Raw genomic sequence first — 23774 nt, 5'->3', positions numbered from 1 at the left:
AGAAACCAGTTTCCATCAGTTAATAAACCTGTTATTAATATCAGCTGAAAAATCACATCTTGCAGAATACTTAAGGGGCATCTGACCATTGGAGAGGGTTTACTCTTGAATTTTTATTACCCATTACATTGGAAGCTAGGCTTTGCATTGAGATTCCCGATGCAGGAGTGTTTCAGGATTCCCTTCATAAGCTCTCGTCTAGGAAATTAGTGCAGTGACACAATGCTCCATCAGGAATCAGGCATGGGATGGAAGAGAAACACTGGCAGGACTAATCACACCCTGCCAAAGTATACTTAATGTCAGCCGGTCACTTTGAGCAGTCTACAGCTTCAACATTCCATTCTCCCAACTAAGAGGGGAAGCAGCAGGGCAATTAAAATAATAGCTGCAGTATTAAGGAATAAACAAATAAAAAGTGATGAAGAATTATTATGATTATATGATTTTGCCATCACATAGCCTAATTCTCTTTTACAAGTTTCTGGTGACAAGGGAATTTCCAGCTGCTTCACTATTATAGATCTGATATAAACAGCCCATTTATGTATGGTTCGCAAATATAATGTGATCTCGGTAGATCTATTGTATCATAGCCTAATAACTCATAATATTGTATGTTGAGAATGATCTTCTCATTTTTCAAATAATATTAACTTTGTCTAGGGGAAGAAGTCTTGTTGAGAGCTTTAAAGTCCTCTCGTAGGGATGTATTGATTAATGCAAATCGTGCTTTATGATTTATGCAGCAGAGACACAGTCAAATACCAAATGTTTATTTATCTTAATATGATGCATTACTTCTGCACTAAACATCAATACTTTACTGATATTTCATTGAAAAACATGTATATTTTTGAACTAATACTAAAGAAATGTTCAAAGTATCTTCATCCTGCTAAATTTCCCATTAACCTCAATTGCCTAAAGGTCAGCCTGTAGATGAAGGAAGGAAGAAGCATCAAACAGGGAGGCCTGGCCTGACGCTGGAACATTAAAGAGAGACAGCTTGAAAGAGCAGACTGGCTCCAAACCTTTCATCTCTCACTTAACTCCCAAAACAGATCTCATCATCAATCTATGCCACAGAAGCCACCTTGCTGGTACATTATCACAAACACACACAAAATAACACAAGAAATAGGAGCAGGAGTAGGCTATTTGGCCCCTTGAGCCTGCACCGCCATTTGACAAGTTCATGGCTGATCTGGTTGTGGCCTCAACTCCACTTTCCTGTCTTCCCCGCCATAATCCTTGACTTCCTTGTTGATCAAAAATCACCTTCAAAGCCTTAACTACTACAACGGTTCCAAAACTATGGGAGTTTCTCACTTACATTTTTCACCATCATTAAATTTTCTTAAAATTGCTTTTTGTATTAAGATTTACTTCATTGAAAACAGCAAGTGCAAAAGGCTAATGTCAAAATTTGGATTTTATATTGTAATACCACATAATTGATCTAATTCTAAATTGATTGTGTATAAATTACTAAGCAAATGGTTGGGAATTCCTAATAATGTTGGCCAAACTTCAAGCAGTAAAACTGTTCACATCCCTCTTCAGACATTTTTGTTTAATTTGTTTTCTCTGTCAAAACTCAGTTCTCCTAAGACAACATTTTGGAACGACAGAGCTTTGGTCATCAAGGTTTAATATAATTTAAAATCTTATCATCATTCTTAAATAATCTACTGATAACTCACTGGACTAGAGAGTGGGAGTGATTAAAGCAGGAAATCAGACAACTTACTGCTCCTCTATTGTTCTTCAAGTCTCCATGACAACACAGCACCTTAGAATTTTCAATTAGAGGGTCTTTTTGACTCTCCTCAAGAAAGACCAGTCTTTCCTTATAATACTGGCATTCCGACTCCCCTGTCTTCTTGTTAATTTCAGCTACAATCCCTTGAACGATGTTAATCTGGAGTACAGAAGCGAAATAATAATGGACAATGGTTCACACAAACTCATATCTCTACAGATTCCATCACTAAATGGACTAAGAAATCAGTAGAGTGGCAATACTCCACCGCAGCAGAGGAGAAAGTTCTAGCAAGTCAACTAAATGCATGTCAAAAGAACCAATGAATGAATGTAATGCCAGCCAAAGCTGGAATTTGAATCCCAACATGTCCTGGACTGGGATTTCGAATAATCTTATCACATTGATATTGGGTCCCTTTCCTCAAAAATTTTGCATGAGCTTATACATTTATCTGGGCTGAACTGCACGTTTGATTGTAAGTTAAAAACTGCCCAATGCTCTCCATTTTCCTTCCCAAAATTCAGCTGCAAAGTTTTTCCATCTGAGGTTAGAAAAACCGCATGTAAAGGTTTTCAATTGGTGTTAAATCCTCAAGTGGGCACGCAGTCACCCTACACAACCATTTTGAACTTACTGTACTGTTTAAATGGCTGCCATGTGTCGCCATTTCTCTAAGTTGCAACTTTGGGATTTATTTTCCTTGAAGGTCAGACCACTGTGCACAGCCAACAGCTGCATCAGACCAATCGCTGCACTTGTCTTTCATTGAGCTAGTGGTTAAACATGTGCCTTGCTGTGTGCTTATAGTGTCTGCTAGTCCACGCTTTCCTTTGAATCCAGGCATTAGTGTTCTTAGCCTTGCACTAAGAGGGGCATTAAAATTCAAATCTGAGGGTAAATAGAGTTTCATACATACAATGTTTGAACCAAAGGCATGCTGGAAAAGATTGCGTATTTTCTTGGTAACACCAAAAGGTAAAAATGTTGTAAATAATATTTCTTTCAACATTTAATTAAGGATGAAGGGGTTTGGAAGTTCAAGTGTTGCGAAAACATTAAAATCCCCTTGCAAAACTTAAGAACTAAAGCATAATTTCGGCATGAAAATACCAATAAAAATGTTATATTAGGTGTTTAATAGTGATGCGCTTGTCGTCAGCCAGTGAAACTTAATACCAGTTGCCAAATGGCAATGGAGTGTATCTGGTTGCCTGGTGGAACCTTATCCACTAGCAACTTTTCAAATGTCAAAGCTAGTTTAATTAAAAGACTAATCTGGTTTATATCTCATTGTTGTTGTCCAATATTTTTAATGCAATCTAGTAGCTTTGGCAGTATCCATTAAGTGGCCTTATTACAAGAGAAATAGCTGGTAACTGAATAATCTTTAATTCGATTGAGATTTCATCAAACAACGATGGGTGGAGAGAAGAGGCTTATACAAATCTCTATTTTCAGGTCACTTTTTTCAACTAAAATCCACATAAGGAAATACAAAGACATTTTATTTCAATTTATAAAACTTATGATGCAACAGTATTTGAAAAGTGTCATTAACAAAAGACCAATAATGTACATTTGTTTTTCATACATTGCGATTGTCATTATGTAAATCATCAGTGAATGTCATTTGGAAAGATTGCTTTTTTTTTTAAGAAAGCTTCAAAACATTCTTTCATCATCAGGAATCAGTGGGCTGATTAATTACTTGAGCTAAAGAGGTTTTTGCATTAATATGTAAATTTGAAGAAATAAGCAGGTAGATTCAATTTGACACAGCGTCAAATACGTCATCATTGAAAGTCTCTGTACAGCAACAATGTATAAATCAGAGTAAGGATGTGAACAGGAATTAACGAATAAACTGCAACATGGGAGCACTCACGATTACAGAAAGATGAATCGATTTCCTGACAGTGCAAAGTAGACCTTCAACCTCAATATTATTATTTTTTTTTATTTGTTCTTGGAATGTGAGCATCGCTGGTTATTTATTGCTAATCACTAATTTCCCTTGACCAAGTGGTGGTGAGCCACCTACAATTGAGTGGCTTGCTAGGCCATTTCAGAGGGCAGTTAAGAGTCAACCACATTGGTGTGCGTCTGGGATCACACATAGGCCACCAGGTAAGGATGGCAAATTTCCTCCCTTGAAGGACATTAGTGAGCCAGATGGGCTTTTACAACAATCCAGTCGTTTCATAATCATTATTAATGAGACCAGCATTTTATTTCAGATTTATTAATTAATTGAATTTTTTAATTCCTCCAGCTGCCATAGTAGGATTTAAACTCATGTCTGGGCCTCTGGATTACTAGCCCAGTAACATTACCACTGTGCTACCATTCCCCTGACCAGTTTCTTTAAATGGAGATTGCTGAAACCATATTTCCACTACTGCAAGAGGATTTGAAATGTTTTATAAGTTTGTGTCTGGTTTGTGCCATGCTCTGCTGCCCCCTGGGCACAGATGGCACTTCAGCATTCATAATTCTGTCCAAACATAAAAAGTTGGTAAGTCATGCAGTGAAGTAATTTGAAAAAGAAATGAATGAGCCAAGTGGTCTTTCAGTTTTACCCGCTTGCACTGCGGAACAGTGCTTTTACAAGGCTGCACAGGAGTTTACTTATGGTTTATTTGTACCCAGTTTTATAGGGACCTTCCCCGCCACAAGGAGAATCGAGGATCACAGGAGATGGAGGCATCTGATCCATGATGCAAGGCTCAAGAGGGATGCGCCACAGTGATACGTTTTAGACCAATGTCTGCACCAATTGTTGTGCAACTGTGCAGATCCAGGAAAGTTGTGTTTATTTCCCTTTGGATGCCACTGCAGATGTAACAATTTTAAAAAGATAACGTTTAGTGAAAGACAATTCAAGGAAATTCGAGGCCATAGTGTCAAATCTAGAGGCAAAGAATCTACTGTCAGGGGTGAGAGGGAGGGGTTTGGAGGCATTTTCTGTTTGATGAACCCAGATTTAACAACTCTGTCAATGTCAATGTCCTGAGAAACCGATTTTCCCACCTGGAAGCCTCTGCTTACAGGAGAGTTTCTCGAGTTTCCAGGACAACTTTGGCAACATGAGACAAAATGCACTGCCCTCTCCCCTCCCCCATCGAGGTAAATTGGACAAGCTTCATTGTACCTTGCCTACACATGCAATCCTCCATTAGTTTTTGCGCTGTGTGTAGAATCGCTCATGAAACTTGACAATTGAATAAAAGTGGGAGTAGAATCCCTGGGATTTAAGATTTTGACATTCTGGCTGGGACTCAAGCTCAACCATTTGAGCTGCATGGACCTCTGCAGAGCACTGTCTTTATTTTACAGCTCAACCATTCTGGAGTCACTTCTGTACAAATGGCAGAAGGCCACAACATTAAAATTAATTCTCTTTTGTCACTTACTGCTTCTTCCAAGTGCTGCTTATCTGGGTGGTCATTCGGAGTATGCCTGAGGATCTCTTTTAAGAGAAGAGGGTACTTCACCAGTCGACTTCGTGGAATATCCAGAAAATTCCAGAGATCCAGCTTGCGACTAAAAGGAGACTCTAAACAACGTTGTAGGAAGTCATGGACTCGATGATCTTGTTTCTTGTGATCCAAAAGGGCCTTGGCTGCCACCTGGTTGCTGCAGTAACTATCATAGGAATTCAAGCAAGGGAGCTAAAGGGAAAAAATAAATATGATTTAAAATACAGGTCAGATAAGTGTGCTTCAGAATCATGGCACAGCAGAGTCACTGAATCACTGTAAAATAACGAAAACTGCAAATGCTGGAAATCTAAAATATAAACAAACAGTAAATGTTGGAAATATGCAGTAGCTCACAGTGAGCATGGAAGAGAAGAGACAAGTTATAACAATTCCTGTATGTACCCTCGAGAAGTTCTGTCCTTTCTCTCAGATGCTGACTGACTTGCTGGGGTTTCCAACATTTTCTATTTTTTATTCACTTAATTCACAGATCTACTATGGAATTCAAATGAGTAAAAACAATTGAATTGAAAATAGAGACATGTCAAGCTGATCCTGCCAACAGGTTATCATAACCATCCATTATTTCAACAGCAGAGTCGGTCATATTTTTTGATTTGAAAATCATTATTTCAGATCTAAAGACTTAGAGCCGGGTTTCAGACAGCTCAGTTTGGCCGACACAGCATCTCTTAAAACTACTGTAATTTCTACATGTATCCAGGAAGTCTGTGGTTGCGTTTCAGAGATTTCAGGTTGAAAAAAAATTCTTATTATACAATCTAAAACAGAATTGCAAAATGAATATTGTATCTTTGTTTACATCTGAGGCGGAGTTCCAATTGATTCTACAAGGAGCACCCTCAATTTTTCAAAATGTCCTTCACTTGAAAGTTAAGGACAAGAACTAACCAGATGTGCAACGCAATGTTCAGCAAAATATAATGAAAATGTATTCAGCAGTGCAAAACTATGAATAGATACAGAATGGCACTGCATTCAGGGATTTTACAAGAATGCTGCACTGCAGCATTAATTAATTCCGAAGAAGGGTCACTGACCCGAAACGTTAACTCTGCTTCTCTTTCTACAGATGCTGCCAGACCTGCTGAGTGATTCCAGCATTTCTTGTTTTTGTTTCAGATTTCCAGCATCCGCAGTATTTTGCTTTTATTAATTAATTCATTGCTGACTACAAAGCAAAAACAACTTAAAGCCAGAATACTTTATATTACAACTGGCACAATTGGTGTTGTGGAATCCATTCTGCAATGCAAATGGGGCAGGGTTCACCACATTGATATCCAAGACTATTACAGAAACATTTATGCTTGTGGTAAAAAGTAGAACTAACAGCTCTGCAATATAAATGGGGGTTCGGGGGGTCAGTTGGGGAAGGAGATTCAGTCCTTAGTAAGGACCTAGGAATTACTTTTTATCTTGTGCTTTGAAGAAAGTCTGCAAGCAATCTGTGGTCACAGAAATGCAAATTAGGAGTTAGGCAAATTTGGTGAAAGGGAGGATCCTGATGCTGCCCAGCTGCAGCATTAATTGGCTGCTAGCTGGCTGGGCAATAAATTCCACCCATAACAGCATGATGGGAAATGATGGAAATACTCAGCAGGTCTGGCAGCATCAGTGGAGAGAGAAACAGAGTTAAGCTCAATGAAGCTGATGAGGGGACATCAACTTGAAACACTGGGAGGAATTTTCGTTCCCGGGTCCTGATCCCGCTCGGGATGAAATGCGGGTCAGGAACATGGAAATGATGGCGGTAGGACCCCGAGGGAGATTTTGGAGGACAGAGTCCTGACCAATTAAGGACGGTGGGCAGGCACCCGAGTCTGGAGGGTCAATAGGAGGCCATCCAGCACTAACTGATCGGCAGCCCCACTGTCAGATTTGGGAGCTGCTGAAGTAGATAGGGAGGCACAAGGGTGGCAGCCACAAATGGGGGATATTAGACGGGCCAAAGGGTTAGGGCCATCAGACAGGAGGGGGAAAGACCCCACAGTAAAGGGCATTGCCATGGTTGCAGCCATTTATTAGCGCTGTGCCATCCTCATTGAATGGTGCCTTCGGCTCCAATGTCTACCTGGCCTGCTGCTGGGAGGCCGCCATCATTTCATGCACGGCCTCCCAGCTCGACAGGTACCAATTAATCAAGGGGCTTAATTGGCTACCTGCTGCACTGTCCGGATAACCAGTCCTGCAGTCACCCCACCTCCTGCAGAATCCCGTGGAGGCAGGAATGCCGGGGAACCGGCCCGATGGGATATCCCTCCCACTTTTGGACCAAATCCTCACCCCTCGTCTCTGGACCCACCTATGTGGGCCCTTGAGAATCCTGCCCATTGACTGTTTCTCTCACCACAGATGTTGCCAGACCTACTGAGTATTTCCAGCATTTCTGTTTATTTTTAAGGTTTCCAGCATTGACAGTTCTTTGTTCTTGAATTACGCCCATAATCCTGTTTCAGCTCTTGTCAGATAGCCTTGGATGGATAGTCTATTCAGTTTACTATCAATTTTAAGATTAGGGCTTCATATTTGCTTTTTAAAGCTGGTGATGATTTCCAGCACAGTGCCAAATCTTTTGCTTTTCCTATTCATAATGACCTATCACCACGGAAGGCTTCTCAGAACCAGCAGCTTGTTTAAAAGACCAGCCAAAGAAGCACACTATTTTCAATGGATTAATTCACTTCAAAGTCATCTGAAACAATGGGCATATTTATAGTTAATACATGGTCACAACTGGGATGCGCTGCTCTCCATTCTTCCATGACCAGGTTTAATTGTGCTGGCACATACACATCAATCCAAGTCCTGTTGATTTTACACATCTTCAAAAGTGACTAATCACTGATCCGGAAAACTCATTGTAAACACATAAATGGGAGTGCTACTATTTCTTGAAATGTTAAAATTTCTGATGACATAGGCATGAGAAATAGTACCAGTTTCTCCATGGGACCGTAATCTTTAAGTACATTTACATTGCGGCAAATGCTCCAGAAGAATGGACTGTAGCAGTGACCAACAAGTCCCAAGAATTGCTTCCACTGTCTTACTGCCTGTGCAGTCACTGATCTTCAATCGATGACTATCAGAAACAACCCAGTCATTTCTGCACCTCCACCCCCAGTTTTCAGCACCCATGAAAAGTAAAATCATGGGCGCCATCAGAGGGACCATGTTTAATTCATTTCTACAGGAACATGTCATCAGATGGAGGAGGATCATGATTCCAATAGCGTGCAATAGGCAAAGCTTCTCTCTATTCACTCTTGGTTGTAAAATCACTACTCTATTCCAAATATTGATCAATGTGTGGAAAAGAACTTCCGGAATTTATCCTTTACTAGTTTGTTCAACACTTGCGTTTTAATTTACAATATTTCAGATTTACCTTTTCTATTCCCTTAACTATTTTACGAGATGATATCTCAGATACATCCTTTTCAAACTGAAAAGCCTATTTTTTGCTCATCATTAATCATAACTCAGATCTTTTACACTAGGGATTAGCCTTGTGGCTCTTCTTTGCACAGCTGCCTGCACTTGAGGGTCCCCTTGGTTTCTTCGCAAGTACGGCTACAGCACTGCACAGTTTGATCACAACCTTCTCCAACTATCATTCTACTGTTTTACCCATATAGTTCAACATTCAATTGGGTTTGCTGATTGCTGCTGCACATCTGTTGGACATGTAGAATGTCAAGTCTATCAATAGTCATAGGTCTTCTTCAACTTCATACTTGCCTATTTCTAAAGTGACCCTATTTCTAACTCTATGTGAATCTATATTGAATTTAACTGTGAATCAAACTGGTAGTTCTAAAGAGAGGTTTGTAAAATGGCAAAAGAGTAACCATCTCCAGCTTCCCAGGAGAACAAAAGGGAAAGATAGGGTAGATAGAGAGAAACTATTTGTTGGGGAGTCTAGGATTGGCAGCGTAGTCTAAAAATTAGAGCCAGACCTTTCAGGGGTGAAGCTGGGAAACACTTCTACACACAATTGTGGTAAAAGTTTGGTATTCTCTTCTGCAAATGGCTTGATTAATTGTTAATTTCTAACTAAGATTTATGTTAACCAAAAGGTATTAAGGGATATGGGGCAAAGGCAGGTATATGGAGTTAGGTCACAGATCGATATTGTGCTGTCCAGCTGCAACATGCGGCTCATTGGCAAGACTTTAATCAGCTGCCTCCTTTCCCAGGTGACAGGTTCCCAGGACTGTGGCACAGCAAACCAGGAGAGAAGTCTCAGGAGTTTCCAGAATCTGATCAACAAGCTGGACGATTGCACAAATAGGTGCAGAGAAATGAAGTTTTACTTTTACTTTCTGGTTGAAACTTTGGTTCCCATATAACTGTTTCTCCAGTTGTTAAAGATGCACCAACCCTTAAAGCTTTGCTCCTCTACTCCTTTTGAGCTTTTGCCCTATATTGTATAGTAAAACATTCCCTGGTGCTTCATGGGAGCATTATCGAACAAAATCTCACACCGAGCCACAAAGGAGGTATTAGGACATGTGATATTAGGACATGTGGCCAAATGTTTGGTCAAAGGTAGGTTTTAAGGATCATCTGAAAGGAGGAGAGAGAGGTGGAGAGGTTTAGGGACGGAAGTTGAGATTGGGGGCACTCCAATGGTGGAGTGATTAAAGTTAGGAATGTGCAAGAGGCCAGAATTGGAGGAGGGTCGATATCTCGGAGGGTTGTAGGGTGGGAACAGGTTACAGAGAAAAGGAAGGGCAATGGAGAGATTTGAATACAAAGATGAGAATTTTAAAATTAACTGTTGCCAGACCTACAAAGACATCTATTACCACTGCGTCTTTTGTTTTACCCTTTAGCCAAAGTAAGAATGTGACATGAATTTATACAAGGCACCATTGGCGCATTGGGTGCCCTATGATGGGAAGCATATTGGAGTGTTAGGAAGGAAAGACTGAAAATTGACTAGAATGACTGGGGAAGGAGTTACAATTTGGGAACAAAGGCTCAAAATTGGCCTTTTCTCCAATCGAACAGAGAAGGTTCAAGGGTTTTCAAAATTGTGAAAGGTTTTGAGAGGGTAAATGGTGAAAGATTGTTCCCACTGGTTGGTGACTGGGTAACAAGGGGAGACAGAGTGAGGTTCTTCACTCAAATCACAAAGGGGGAAATTAGAAGCAATAATGGAGAGGGTTTGGTAATGTGATTGATGTTGTGAGCATGGACTTTCAAAGGGCATTTGATGAAGTTTGGCGGCACAGTGGTTAGCACCGCAGCCTCACAGCTCCAGGGACCCGGGTTCGATTCTGGGTACTGCCTGTGCGGAGTTTGCAAGTTCTCCCTGTGACTGCGTGGGTTTCCGCCGGGTGCTCCGGTTTCCTCCCACAGCCAAAGACTTGCAGGTTGATAGGTAAATTGGCCATTGTAAATTGCCCCTAGTGTAGGTAGGTGGTAGGGAATATGGGATTACTGTAGGGTTAGTATAAATGGGTGGTTGTTGGTCGGCACAGACCGGTTGTTGGTGGGCCGAAGGGCCTGTTTCAGTGCTGTATCTCTAAATAAATAAATAAATCAGCCATGATCTCACTGAATGGCAGAACAAACTTGAGGGGATAAATAGCCTATTCCTGTTCCCATGTTCCTAACTATTCATCAGCATTGTTATGTATGACTGAGATGTTAATCTTCCCCATGAGCAGTTTATTTTAAAACAGTTAGTATTCAAACATGAAGATTTATTTTTAACTCTACTACCAAAGAAACTGAAATCCAGTAAGGAGAAGTTTGATTAAGTAAATTTTATATAAAATGTGATATTTGAAGAAACATCATCATGTGAGTATACACAGACATACGGTAGTGGTTACCTGAATCTTTGTGTCAAGTACAGGGAAGGTGATAATGTTTGAAAAATGTTAATTAATTCATTCCACTGTATGCATATTTAAAAGGGATATATATTCTTTCAGGTAAACGTTAGCCCTTTCATTTTGGTGTCAATGTGACCTTTGTGCTGTTGAAACTTGGATCTGGCTCAGCTGTTAGCAGCCCCAATTCAAAGCTGCTGGATTTGTTATAGATAGCTGTTGGGAGGATCCTTTATTTAAAAAAAACAAACTGGATCTGTATGCTATCTGGATTTTGCGACCTGTGCGAGACTGCACTTTGGGAACTGATGGCACAAACATACTAATGAATCAAATCATAAAAGCAGATAAAAATAAAAAGGCTGTAACAGTTTCTTACCCAGCCTACAAGGATGTGGCCAACATGCTCTGTTGTCCCATCTGGTTTCCTGGCTTCTCGGAGTCTGCTTAGAAGATCTGACCAAAAATTATGAAGAAATGTAAGGGTAATGTAAAAGCAAAAATATTTTCCTCAAGATGAAGTATGTAAACGTTTACAGAAATCTGACATTGTTTCATGTGAACCATTAAGTTCTTTATTACATTTGTGGCAGCCTTGACTTAACTTCTGTTCAATCTAAGAGGAAAGTCATACCTTCATGCAAAGGAATAAGGGAATCCAGTGTTCCAAATATCTGATTCAGCTCCTGTTCAGTCATAATGGAGAGTTTGAGCATTGGATCGTGATAAGCCTATATCAGAGAGACAACATTGTACATTTAATGGTCCATATTTTGCCATTTAAAAAGTGCATTTTGCCCACAGCATGTTTCAACACATATTTGACTTGTTCCTTTATTGTCATCTTTCTGACAGACACCTCTGAGATCACAATGTCTTTTTGACAGTTGCAATTTTGTAAGTAGTATTTATCAGATTAATTCCACAAATGAGTTTATTTTAATGAAATTTAGCTCCTGTGTAAAAACAGCTTAAAACAAAAACGAATTCAGTGATGCTCCAATTAATTCAAGGAGATTTAAGAGTTGCTGGCACCTGAGGCCAATATTCCCACAGCACAGTGCACTGTTGCAGCAGAATGCTTACTCGGTAAAAACTGATTCACATCTTCCAAAATAAAATGGATTGGGGTATATTATGTGACTAATGGCACTGACTCTGAAATAGAAATATGAACATGTGGTAGACATTTAATTAAAAGATAAATTCAATTGCAAAGAAAGACATATCTAAAGCCAATAAGGTTCAAAATATGATTATTCAATTATAACAGGATTAAAAAGATATGGAAAATTCCAAAAACATTTTTATCTGACAACTGGAAATAGAGCTTATATTACCTTTTTTGCTAGCTTCAAGTCTTCAATTAAAACTTGTTCTCCCTGGGAAAGTTCAAAAATTGCCTGCAAAAGAAAGATTTAGTAACTGAATCATTTAATTGGAGAAGAATTGATCGAAATGACATCAGTGACGTGCGCAATGCGATTCAGGTGACACGATCTTTTTGGCTGACCCAATTTCAAGCCTTCATTCTAATCTCTCAGAGGCAAAAGTGTTATTCCCAATGTTTGTTACTTTCCCTGAACTGTTTTCTTATAAATATTTTCAAAATATCGTGGAGTTGTGGGAAAGGTGCATATTTTCTGAACAAAATTGTGAAGAGAAGACAACTTGTAATTTTAACGTCTTCCTAAATTATGTGCAGAGGCTATATATCTCAAAAATCTGTTTTAAATTCCTGGGCATGTTACATATGAGAGAAGCCATGTGCCATTCATATACAGACTCCTATAATACATTATTAAACATCTTACATGTACTTCCTACCCAGTTTTCTGTTATCATGTTTTTTGGTCACATTTTTATGTTACATTTAGTATCTAACCTGTCTATAAGAACATGTAGATTGCAAATCCTCTATGTAACATTTGCTAGTTAACAATTCAGTTGTGGCCTTTGGCCAGAAGGCATTGCTGTGGAGACATTTTTGAAGTCTTTCCCGAATTCCATTGCCATCTTGCATATAAAAAAAGATCCAACCGTGGGCAACGCCACAGGCAACTTACCAAACATTTTTGCATCTAGCACACCTGCCAGAGTCCACATGTCGTTCTGTTACAGCTTACAGAGAATTACATAGATAGAATCTTCAGCACGTAAACACCATTCTACTGAAATGGTCTATGTCATTGTTTACACACATGAGCCTCTGATTACTCCAATTATCTTTCCAACCCTGCTCCCATATCCCTCTATTCCCTTCTCCCTCAAGTATGCATCAAACCTCCCCTTAAATGCATCACTGTTACCTTCAACAGCAAGTTTGACATTCTCACCGCTCGCTGTGTAAATAATAGCTCCTAAGTTCTTCATTTGATCTGTTAGTGGCTATCTTATATTTATACTCCCTTGTTTTGGACTCATTCATGAGTAGTAAAGGGTTTCTTCCAGCCATCCTACTGAACCCCTTCATAATTTTGTTCTCCCCTTAGTTTAACTGCAGGTGCAATCCATTTGTAAAACAAGCTTCTTTTTAAAAAAACAGCAAAGAAATAAACTTGACACATGAAATTACAAGAAGTTACAATTATCATCTGATTAACGACAGACTGTTATAAGAAGCTACAATATTTAGATCAGTGACCTTAAAGGTACAGGCTACTTTAGCAGCTAAATACCACAACTCTGGTCCAGATCCCAGAATACCAATGAGCATTACAATATGAATTCGACTAATATCTGAATTCTTGAAAATCAAGACCAAATATGTTTCCTTCCAAAGTTAAAGGATCTTTGGTCATTCCCAGTCATTTGTACTCAGCACGAATAACACATATTTTAGGTCCAAAACTGTCTTAATTTTCATTTTAGTAGATTTAGGCAACATATCACCCAAATCCGCATGTTAAGAAACAATTTTCAGACATCAGTGCATTCTTGTATCAGTTCTTTTTTGTTCTTAGGATATGGATGATGGTGGAAAGATCACATCTATTTCCCATTCTTAGTTGCCCTGAGGTATTGGCTGGGGGACCTTCTTGTGTACAAGTTCACAACTGCATATTTCCAATCCCATTGAGAAACTGTTGTATCAAGGATCTTTCCAACTTGACCGTATATTCTAAAAAGTTATATCAGTGCTTCAGTGCTGATGCGTAAATTAGTTTCACACAATCACTAATTGATGATAACAAACATTTAAAAATCTGCTTTTACTATAAATATAAATGCTATGATTAGAAAATTCTTTTATATTATTGCAACCACTTGCCAATGTTTTCACTAAGACCAATAATGTCCAGCCACTTTGGTGTCACAGGTATATTCCTTACATTTGCGCCTCTCGTAATATTATTAACTATTATGTGAGAGAGGATAGATTAAATGTTACCCAAATTGGAAAGAATTAAAAAAATTAAATAATCCAAAACATTTTAGTCTCTCACAAATGAAAGACTACAATAGCGATATTATTTCAGTGGGAGGGTTCCCTATATTGAGAGGTTGACAGATTATTATAAAAGCCCTTCTCAATTAAGGAGCTATTGTCCAATTATATAGGAATGGCTATTTTTTTTAAATTACGTATCAATTATACAGCTATTACGGGAAGCATTAATAAAGATTTTTTTGCTGCTCAGTAACAAAATACTTGGTCCTCTACAATTTTGACAAGTCAATTACATCCCTGTAATTGTGCAATAGTAATTTTAAAAATAAAACATATTCACCAAATAAAGTATCATGTAAACAATTGTGCAATGTGATAAACAAATCACAGGTTTCTCTGCTATTGGCAGAACAATTTAAGACAATCTTTAGTGTTTATCTCTGTAACAAAAAAGTTTCAACTTGCTTGCACTCTCACTCCTAATCTACTAAGACAAAGATGTGAATGTTTGGAGTCAGAAATCACATTTCCAAGCCAGGGGACAGACATTACTAGAAGTGAAGCCTGTCATTGATTAAATGACTCTATTATTCTATTTTTGAGAAAGAATAAAGCTGGGCTGCATTCTTACCTCTTGCCTTTTGATTTCCTTAGCGGTGAGCATTTGATTGACACGAATGTCAAATGTTTCACTCCAGAGTTTGCTATCTCGACGCTTTGCAATAGCAGGGGGCCCATGTCTAGAAGAGGGTCTTGGGGTGAAAATTTCAGGTCGGCTGTCACTTCGGAAGCTAATGGAACGCTAGAACAAAGCGAGAGGAAAGAATTGCTACAGATTTGGTACACAAAAACACTGAGGCAGTTGAAGTAGGGAGTTACATAACTGTAACTGAATGATTTGCTGCAAATGTCAGTGTAATGGAAAACTGTTTTACAACCTGCAACACACAAGAGAAATTGCAATTTGACACCTTCGGTTTAAAGCGTACCTTTGCTCAGAAGATCGCTATACCATATGAAACCGACTTGCTTTAACGTCTTGCAATAATGACTAGTCCCATAGTACCATGAACAAATGATGATTCTGCCAGTTAGTCAGTAATGTTATACACGGGAACAGGATTTAATTAGCCCCAGTCCAGTTAATACATAAGAATATATGGTAAGACAGCTTTTCAGCACAATGCAAAAAAATGCTGAAACTCAAATAATGTAAAACTTTTGCCACATGTATAAAATAAAGCCCTTGGTGATGGAAACTTGCATCCATGAGAAGCCCTTAACCCTGTAATGAACTATTATTTCACTGATCAGTGTACATTTGCTACATTTATTTCAGGTTGCATTTACAGTACAACTGCAGCACTAACTTTGCTTCATATCATTTCTAAGCAGTGATAATATAAATCCAGAGTCAGAAGCACAGGGCAGCACAGTGGCGCAGTGGTTAGCACCGCAGCCTCACAGCTCCAGCGACCTGGGTTCAATTCTGGGTACTGCCTGTGTGGAGTTTGCAAGTTCTCCCTGTGTCTGCGTGGGTTTCCTCCGGGTGCTCTGGTTTCCTCCCACATGCCAAAGACTTGCTGGTTGATAGGTAAATTGGCCATTATAAATTGCCCCCTAGTATAGGTAGGTGGTAGGGAAATATAGGAACAGGTGGGGATGTGGTAGGAATATGGAATTAGTGTAGGATTAGTGTAGCATAGTGTAAATGGGTGGTTGATGATCGGCATAGACTCGGTGGGCCGAAGGGCCTGTTTCAGTGCTGTATCTCTAAACTAAACTAAAGAAGCTGACTTGCCTCTGGACCAATGAGGAGTAAGACTGCTGCAGTCTTTTTAGCATTGGTGCAAGGTCGTAGTGTAAATGCAGCCTCAGAGACTATGTATTTGTTTTTATCTTTGATTTAAGCACAGCAAGTGAATCAGGAGAATATGTGAAAGAGTGATGCTGAATGAACAGTACTAACAGACATCCCAAAAAGCTTACCAGGCCATTTTGCACATTTTCTTAAAAAAGGAACAGTCTTCATTAAAACTCACAATAACGTCAAGTGACAGTGACTCAATGATGTGTTTCAATGAAATTAACTTTACGTTAAGTATTCGATAACAAGCAGAAAACGTTCCAATCACCTTTTTGTGAATGCAGCACCTCTTTAACAAGTTATGAATTCATTAAACAGATTACAAAGAGTCAAAAATATTTCAATTTGTCAGCTGCTATTTACTAAAGGATTTGTTCTTAATATTTCCATTCAGGGCAACAAAAGGTTTTTTTTTTAAAGTGAACACTAGGTATTTTTTCCAATTCATTCCCTGCAAGGCAATCTTGAGAGGTAGGAAGCCTTACTCCCAAGGCCTCCATCATGGAACTCTATGAATAACCACTAGAAGGTGCTAAAGAGCAGCTTGGGGATACAAGCACTGTAACTTATTTTTTTCATTTTAGGGATGTGCCTGGCATGTCACTGGTAGATTGTCACACAGATTAGAAAGTCATTGTGTGAGGAATGGTATTTCACTCCATGGACAAGCAACTACAGCTCCACCAAACTGCCCGAGAGCATTTCAAAGGAATGACAGTAGCACTTTTATGTTTACCAGATATCAACTATAAAGGCCTGACCTTAAATATTACTGTAATCAATGGAAACTTGGAAAAACTTCTGCTACCTTGTCGTATGCAAGCTTTTAAAGTCAGGAGCTAAAGTGCAATGTATACATTCAAAAATTGCTGTCAGCACCAAGGTACAAACCAGTTTTCTCTGACCATATTTTATTGCATTTTTATTGATAGGAGGAAATACAGGCTCAGTGACTGCCATCACTTCCACTTTTTATTATAGCAAGCAGGGTCTGAAATTGAAAGCCATTCTACAGTTTCCCTGGCCTTTTAGCTTTTTTCACAAAATTGGTGAATGGCAGTGTAGCTTACTCCCATTACTGTGAAAGTGACCCTCCAAGGGAAATTAGAAATATTTGTGTTTGAAAACAGTCTTTATATTCAAGTTCCTGCAGGTTAAGTGCTGCAAGTAATAAAGTCCCACAACAGCTGTACAAATATACTTGTAGCAGTAGACAGGGTCCAAGCACAGCTTTAAGTCTAGCCAAAGTATAATTTGCTTTCACGCTCAGCACAACTGGAACTAATGCAGTCCTCTTTCAGAAACTTTTCACACATAAATTCTGGGAAGACATTTATCACCCCCAGGGAATGGAAGAATCTCAGTGCAGTCACGCTATTTCCCTACCTTCTGGATCAAACACTAACCAAAGTAAATTAGTAACCTCCCTTCCCCGCCTCTCCTGGCAAGGCCTATTACTAATACAATATGTGGAGCATAGCAGAGAAAGAAACACAACAGACCCTTATTTTGCTTTCAACCAATGACAAAATTCTTTATCACATCATGGCTGCACATGTGTTCCTGGAAAGGACGACCAAGCGTTAATGTCTGTGTGGTACTCTAGCTTTCTCTTCTCACCTTATCTGAAAGTGCTGACTCGAACTGGGCTACAACGCCATGATGGTCACTGATCCTACCATACACTGCCCAATGCAGTTAACACAAAGTCCACAATCTCATCTAATTATACCATGTAAAAATAAACTCACATGAGTTCCTTCACAAAATTAATTAAGATTTTACTATGAAAATTTCCATTTTATGGTATTGAGAGTATTTTAATTAAATTTTCAGCATGCTTAAATAAAGGTCTTGGAAGAAAGTGAATAATGTAGCACCGTTGCTGAGGAAACGTGGGACTTTGCACATAGGAATACAGTCCCACCGCTGCATGAGAAAGGCTAGGCTGGGTCCTGGAAATGCAGCTTATGTTAATTCCATATAAACTGCAAGTAATGCCATCAGAGACAACTGTTGCTGGGAGTCAGAAACAACATCTGTTTTGTACTCAGGATGGAAGCATTCATTCCTTCGTAAAGCAATAAGGTTTTATTTGTAATATTTACTCCGATTTCTTTGCAAGACTTGCTTTGGATTTACAAAGTAATCATCTTTTCATTACTGGCTTTGCTTTGTACCATACAAAATTCAGACAAGGGCTAACACAATGATTTGATGCAGTTCAACATCTTGCAAATTTCTACACTCAACCTTATGTAGCATATTTGCTGCCCAAGTACCAGAATTTAGCCTAAAAAGTCCCAATGACAATGTCGGTTTTTGAGCCTATCTGAGGAATAACAGATCACCTGCCATAACTGTAACAGGAAAACAACCACGATATAATGCTTCTGCCAAAGTGCACCGGCCTGAAATTTTAACTCAGTTTCTCTCTCCACAGATACTACTTGGCCTGCTGAGCGTTTCCAGCATGTTGTGTTTATAGTTACCATTTCCAACATCCGCAATATTTTGCCTTTGTGTTACAATATAACGTTTGGCGTTTTGAAAAATTCAAGTTCCAACATTTGTTTCTAACTCTTTCCTAACACCTCTCTCCCTCACCTGTTACTATTGCTGGCATTCAGCTCCACAGCTTTCAGCAGCCCCGCACTCAATTCAAAGTCTAATCAGCAAGTGCAGATGAGCAATGTAATCCATGCAGGTGGAGGCGAGGTCACAACTCAGGTTCATTTTATTCTCATTTAATGACCTCAGGTTGGATTTTGTAGTCCCGCCGCTGTGGGCGTGGAACATGGCGGCTGTCCCCCATGGGACCCGCGCCACCGCGTCTACGGGGCGGGCAGCCACTTTACATATTGATGACGGCTCCCCCCTCCACAATCACATGGCGGGGCGGCCTTGACGACACCATTCACTGTGCCATCTGTTGAAGGAGCAGGTGCTGGCACCATTTTTAAAAGGCTGCCAGCCAGCAAACAGCACACCATAATGCAGGGTTCACCCCTTCCCCGCAGACCCCCATCCACCATACCCATCAGAGTGCAATGTTCACCCACTCCCCAACATCCAGCTGGAACAAAATCCAGCCCCTCCTGTGAATATGTTTTGCAGCAGATGACACAGGACAAAAGTCCTCAGAAATTTTCCCCTCCCCAGTTCAGAGAGGCAGCCAATTGTAGTGATTCCACCAATATGCCACAAAGCTCAGCTCATAGACTTGGTTCCTTTCTGCTCATTATAGCTGAGCAACATGGCATAGTGCATTTACCCAGTGAGCCTTCAGATATGAAAAAGTAAATTCCTTATTATATATATTTCAACTAGTAATCTTTAATGTTTATATATAAACTTTCTCTATGTTGCTGATGGTCACTATTTTATATTTTAAAGTTGCATGAATGATTAAGGTAGTTTTATAAAATGCTATAAAGACAAGCCTCAGTGAGCAGAGATGAGAGTACTGGTCGGTACCAAGTACTGGTTCGACATCCAGCGAGATGCTCATGCCTATTGGGAGGTGACCCTCTCTCTCGCCACTGTCCCCATTGCATTTGTCTATATAAGAAGGGATTTTTTTGTCACAGGAACAACCCAGATTATATGTCGATGTAAAAGTAATGGAAGAAATGGGTTGATTCATGTGCCAAGAAACACAGAAGAGAAGAAGATATCAAGACCAGAAGTTTAGCAGCAAAGTAGAGTATTAAAACCTGGTATGTTAATTTGAGTGCAAGACTCTGAAGAAATTTAAAATGCTGAATTGACAGCATCATCTTTAATAAATTCAGGCACTGATTTTCTAGGGAGAGCAAAGTTCTTTTTTTACATGCTGACATCAGAACATATACTAGAATGGCACTGGAATTTTGCTCCTTTGACACGATAAGTTCACTGTTAACTTGAAATTATTCATTTGCATACTTACCTAATCTCATAGGATATGGGACATTTTCTAATAAGATATATATATGGACAACAGATAGATGTATGATTAGGCAAATATAATAAATGGTATATAGTAACAGCTGGCTTGAGATAAACACATGAAAGCAAATGTAATCCTTTGCTGGATTTGTACATGCAGATGTAGTGGAGTGCAAACCGACTCAACTCACTGTGCACCTTTATAATGCCTCACTTATCATTCTATGTAGATAATAAAACCCTCCAGGGGATCGTACCTGTAACGTCTGGCTGAATCGTTTCAGAGGTGTGGCCTTCACAGGAGGAATGAGATTGGCTAAAGATGTGACTCGGGAAAGCGGTTTCACCCGTTTGTTACTGGGTTCCTAAAAAAAAAAACCAAAAAGGATATGGTAAGGATGTGTCAAAATCATTCTGCATTTGTTCCAGCTGATAAAGTGTTGGGCTAAACCAAGCATAATGATACCTGCGCCAGTGAGACTGAACAGAACTCACTGAGATGTTTATTGTTTCTCATGAGGCCACAGAATGCGTCTTTTACCCTTACACATTATCATTTTACATTGGAAAATTCATGTTCACATAATATTGTGCTGTGTCCCCAGAGTAAATTTACACTAATCAATAACCAGCAGTCTGGATGACAAACAGCTCTGCTGTGCATAAGGAATTTTAATTAGACAAAAGCACCATACTTTCAGAAACACTCGCATCAATGTGCTAATTTATTACATGATTTAAAATTTAGCAGGCTCCAAAAGGTAGGAAAGCTGCATGCAATGCAAGGAGGTTAATCTCTCCCAGTTCAATGGACATGTACCTTGTATTTTTTAATCTCCATTCCCCAAGCTGTAGAAGAAATAGGTCCAGCAGACAAAATCCCAAGAAATTATTTGCGAAAACCTCCATAAAGTACCCCAGAATAAACATCTCTGTATCTGAATCGATGCCCACAGAAAATTCTGTTTCTCCTCCTCAGACCCGTGAAGCAAATCTCTGTAGATGCTCTGGGGTTTCAGTGCATGCAAGCAGTCCGTCTAGAAGAATCATTCTCTGATTGCAGTCCTATATTTGGCAGTGTTGCTGTAGCATCCACAATTAGGTAGAGATCAACACAGCACAATGCAGCTGCTCGAGCAAAATTCCAACAACGTGCATCTTTTCTGTCACCCCTCTCGGGACCATCTACATCAGTGTTATGGTGTCTGCAGGATCAGTAAACACTTCCCTTTCTATCTTATCGGAGATGGTAGTGAAAGGCTGCTTACAATATTTTCAGACATGAACAGTTTCGCCTTTGAACTTCCAAAAAGGCACCATAGCTTAACAAATGTTCATCTTTAGAAACATTTTTCAGCAAAAAATCCTGAAAATCTTGCCATATTTCCTTCTCTAACAGCAGATATCTTAGACAATGTACCAGCTTTCACTACCCCTCAGATGCTTCAATGTTTCCCAAAGCCTCGTCCTCAATTACCTTCTCCTTGGTATCAGCACTCTGAGGCCTTCTGACGTCAATGCAGTTACATTCATATTCTGATCAAACCTTCGATTCAAGCCCCTGAATAATCCTCCTATGGAAAAACACCTTGCTTAACAACCTGTGCTATCAGCTGACTGAACAATAGATAATAGCCAGGCTTTCATAATGTTAATCAGACATACAGCCAACAATATATACCTCTACAATGCTCCTCAGGCAAATATGCATATTTACATTTTTAATAGTATAAATGATTCTAGCACCTTATTTTTCAGAACATTTGTCAAGTGACTTTCACGTCTATGAACTCAGTTTGCAGACAAATTACAGAAAGGTTACCTCCAAGGTTTTTTTTCTAGGTGGAATTAAAGGATCAGTAAGTGTCACTCTGTTTAACAAAACTAATTATAGCTCTTGTTGACAAAAACAAAGTTTAAAGACAAATATTTTAAAGTTAATTGCCATCTTTCAAAAATTTATGTATGTATAGAAAAGGCCAACAAACCTGAAATGGTGAAATTTATAAATTGCAGCTTCAGAACATTTTTTTTTAAACCAGCAACATTAAAGGGTACCCTAAGATGGAGATACATGGCAGATATATTGGCAGACCGAAAGTTTCAATATTTCTTCTGATGTGCTATTGTCGCTTTAGGTCTGCCTGCAGTGCATGCTTTGGATCTGATTGACTGTACAGTTATAAAATTTCAACACCAATGATTTGACACAAAATCAAAAATTATGTGCACAAGTAATGGAGTTTTAATGCCCAAGACTGACAGTATTGATTAACATCCTTGAATTATATTGCTGTTATGTTTAGTAAGTTTCTAAGGCTACTTAATGCTGCAGTGCCTTACAAATTGCCCACATATTATTCTTTCCCCAGTATCCAATATTGCTATTTTTTTAAAATCAGCTTTTAGTACCAATTATCCAAAACAATATCAAACCTGGGAAAAGCAAACAGGTCAGATTAGTTCTCACAAAGTCAATGAAGCTCAAAGACCCACTCATTCACAAACTTCTGTTCAAGTGAATGCAAAATCATTGGTTTATGTATAGCTTGACCATGTCAGAGCAGTGCACAGGGGTTGCAACGTGTCCGTACACAGACACCAGTGTCCCACGGTAAAACATTTTGAGGTCTGTGACTGGAAATTTCAAGCATGAGAAATTTCCCATTGGCTTCTTCTTTCAAACCAGACCAGCTTTAAAAAACACAATCAGACAGACCGTTTCACAGCTGAATTGGAATTTCTAAGCTCAGATCATTATCTAACGCTCATTTACACTCCTTTCCATATTCACAGCTGACAAGTGCTGAGAGAGGACTTTTAGAGAAAAAAAATCGGAACCCACTGGAAAACCGCAAAGCTGTCCTGACAGGTGCTGGGAGCAGGAACAACGGCTTCTAAACTTCGGACAGATTCCTGGTTTTCCGGTGGGCTTTTAAAAAATAGAATCGGAACCCGCCAGGAAACCACGAAGCTGTCCGAAGTTTGGAAACCGCTGTCCCTGCTCCCAGCACCCGTCAGGTCAGCTTTGTGGTTTGCCGGCAGGTTCCGATTTTTTTTTTTAAAAAGCCCGCTGGAAAATTATGAATCTGTCCAGAATTCGGAAACCACTATTCCTGCTGCCAGCAATGGTCATGGGGTAGGGGGCAGAGAGAGACAGGGTGGTGAGGAACGGCACAGAGAGAGGGGTGGGATGGACAAAAACAGAACAAACGGGGTGGCGGGGGAAGAGATGAAATGGAAAGGGGGGGCAGGGTTAAATGGAATGCACGGAACGTGGAGGGGGTGGGGGAGGGACACAACACCAGAGAAGGGAGGGGGGGGGGGGGGATGAGTGACAAAGTTAGAAATGAAGAGGGCGACAGAGAGTGAGAGGGCGACAGAGAGAGAGAGGGAGACGGAGAGAGAGAGAGACAGAGAGAGAGAGGCAGAGAGAGAGAGGGTGAGAGAGAGGCAGAGAGGGACA

At 39.6% G+C, this 23774-nt stretch overlaps 1 protein-coding gene across 3 annotated transcripts in view; it reads right to left on the bottom strand.

The window, feature by feature from the left end:
• The window catches only part of arhgef3 (Rho guanine nucleotide exchange factor (GEF) 3), a 371767-nt gene that overhangs the window by 7115 nt on the left and 340878 nt on the right, over positions 1–23774 (bottom strand). For all 3 annotated transcript variants that reach the window (XM_068051698.1, XM_068051700.1, XM_068051699.1), the window contains 7 exons: positions 20566–20673; positions 15143–15313; positions 12461–12523; positions 11755–11851; positions 11500–11576; positions 5182–5439; positions 1754–1924 (listed from right to left, as the gene is read on the bottom strand). In XM_068051698.1, the coding sequence (XP_067907799.1) occupies positions 1754–1924; positions 5182–5439; positions 11500–11576; positions 11755–11851; positions 12461–12523; positions 15143–15313; positions 20566–20673 (945 nt within the window). The remainder of the gene's footprint in view (positions 1–1753; positions 1925–5181; positions 5440–11499; positions 11577–11754; positions 11852–12460; positions 12524–15142; positions 15314–20565; positions 20674–23774) is intronic.

Source organism: Heterodontus francisci, chromosome 19 (assembly GCF_036365525.1).
Source record: "Heterodontus francisci isolate sHetFra1 chromosome 19, sHetFra1.hap1, whole genome shotgun sequence".
NCBI lineage: Eukaryota > Metazoa > Chordata > Chondrichthyes > Heterodontiformes > Heterodontidae > Heterodontus > Heterodontus francisci.
This window is presented reverse-complemented; position numbering and strand designations above follow the sequence as displayed.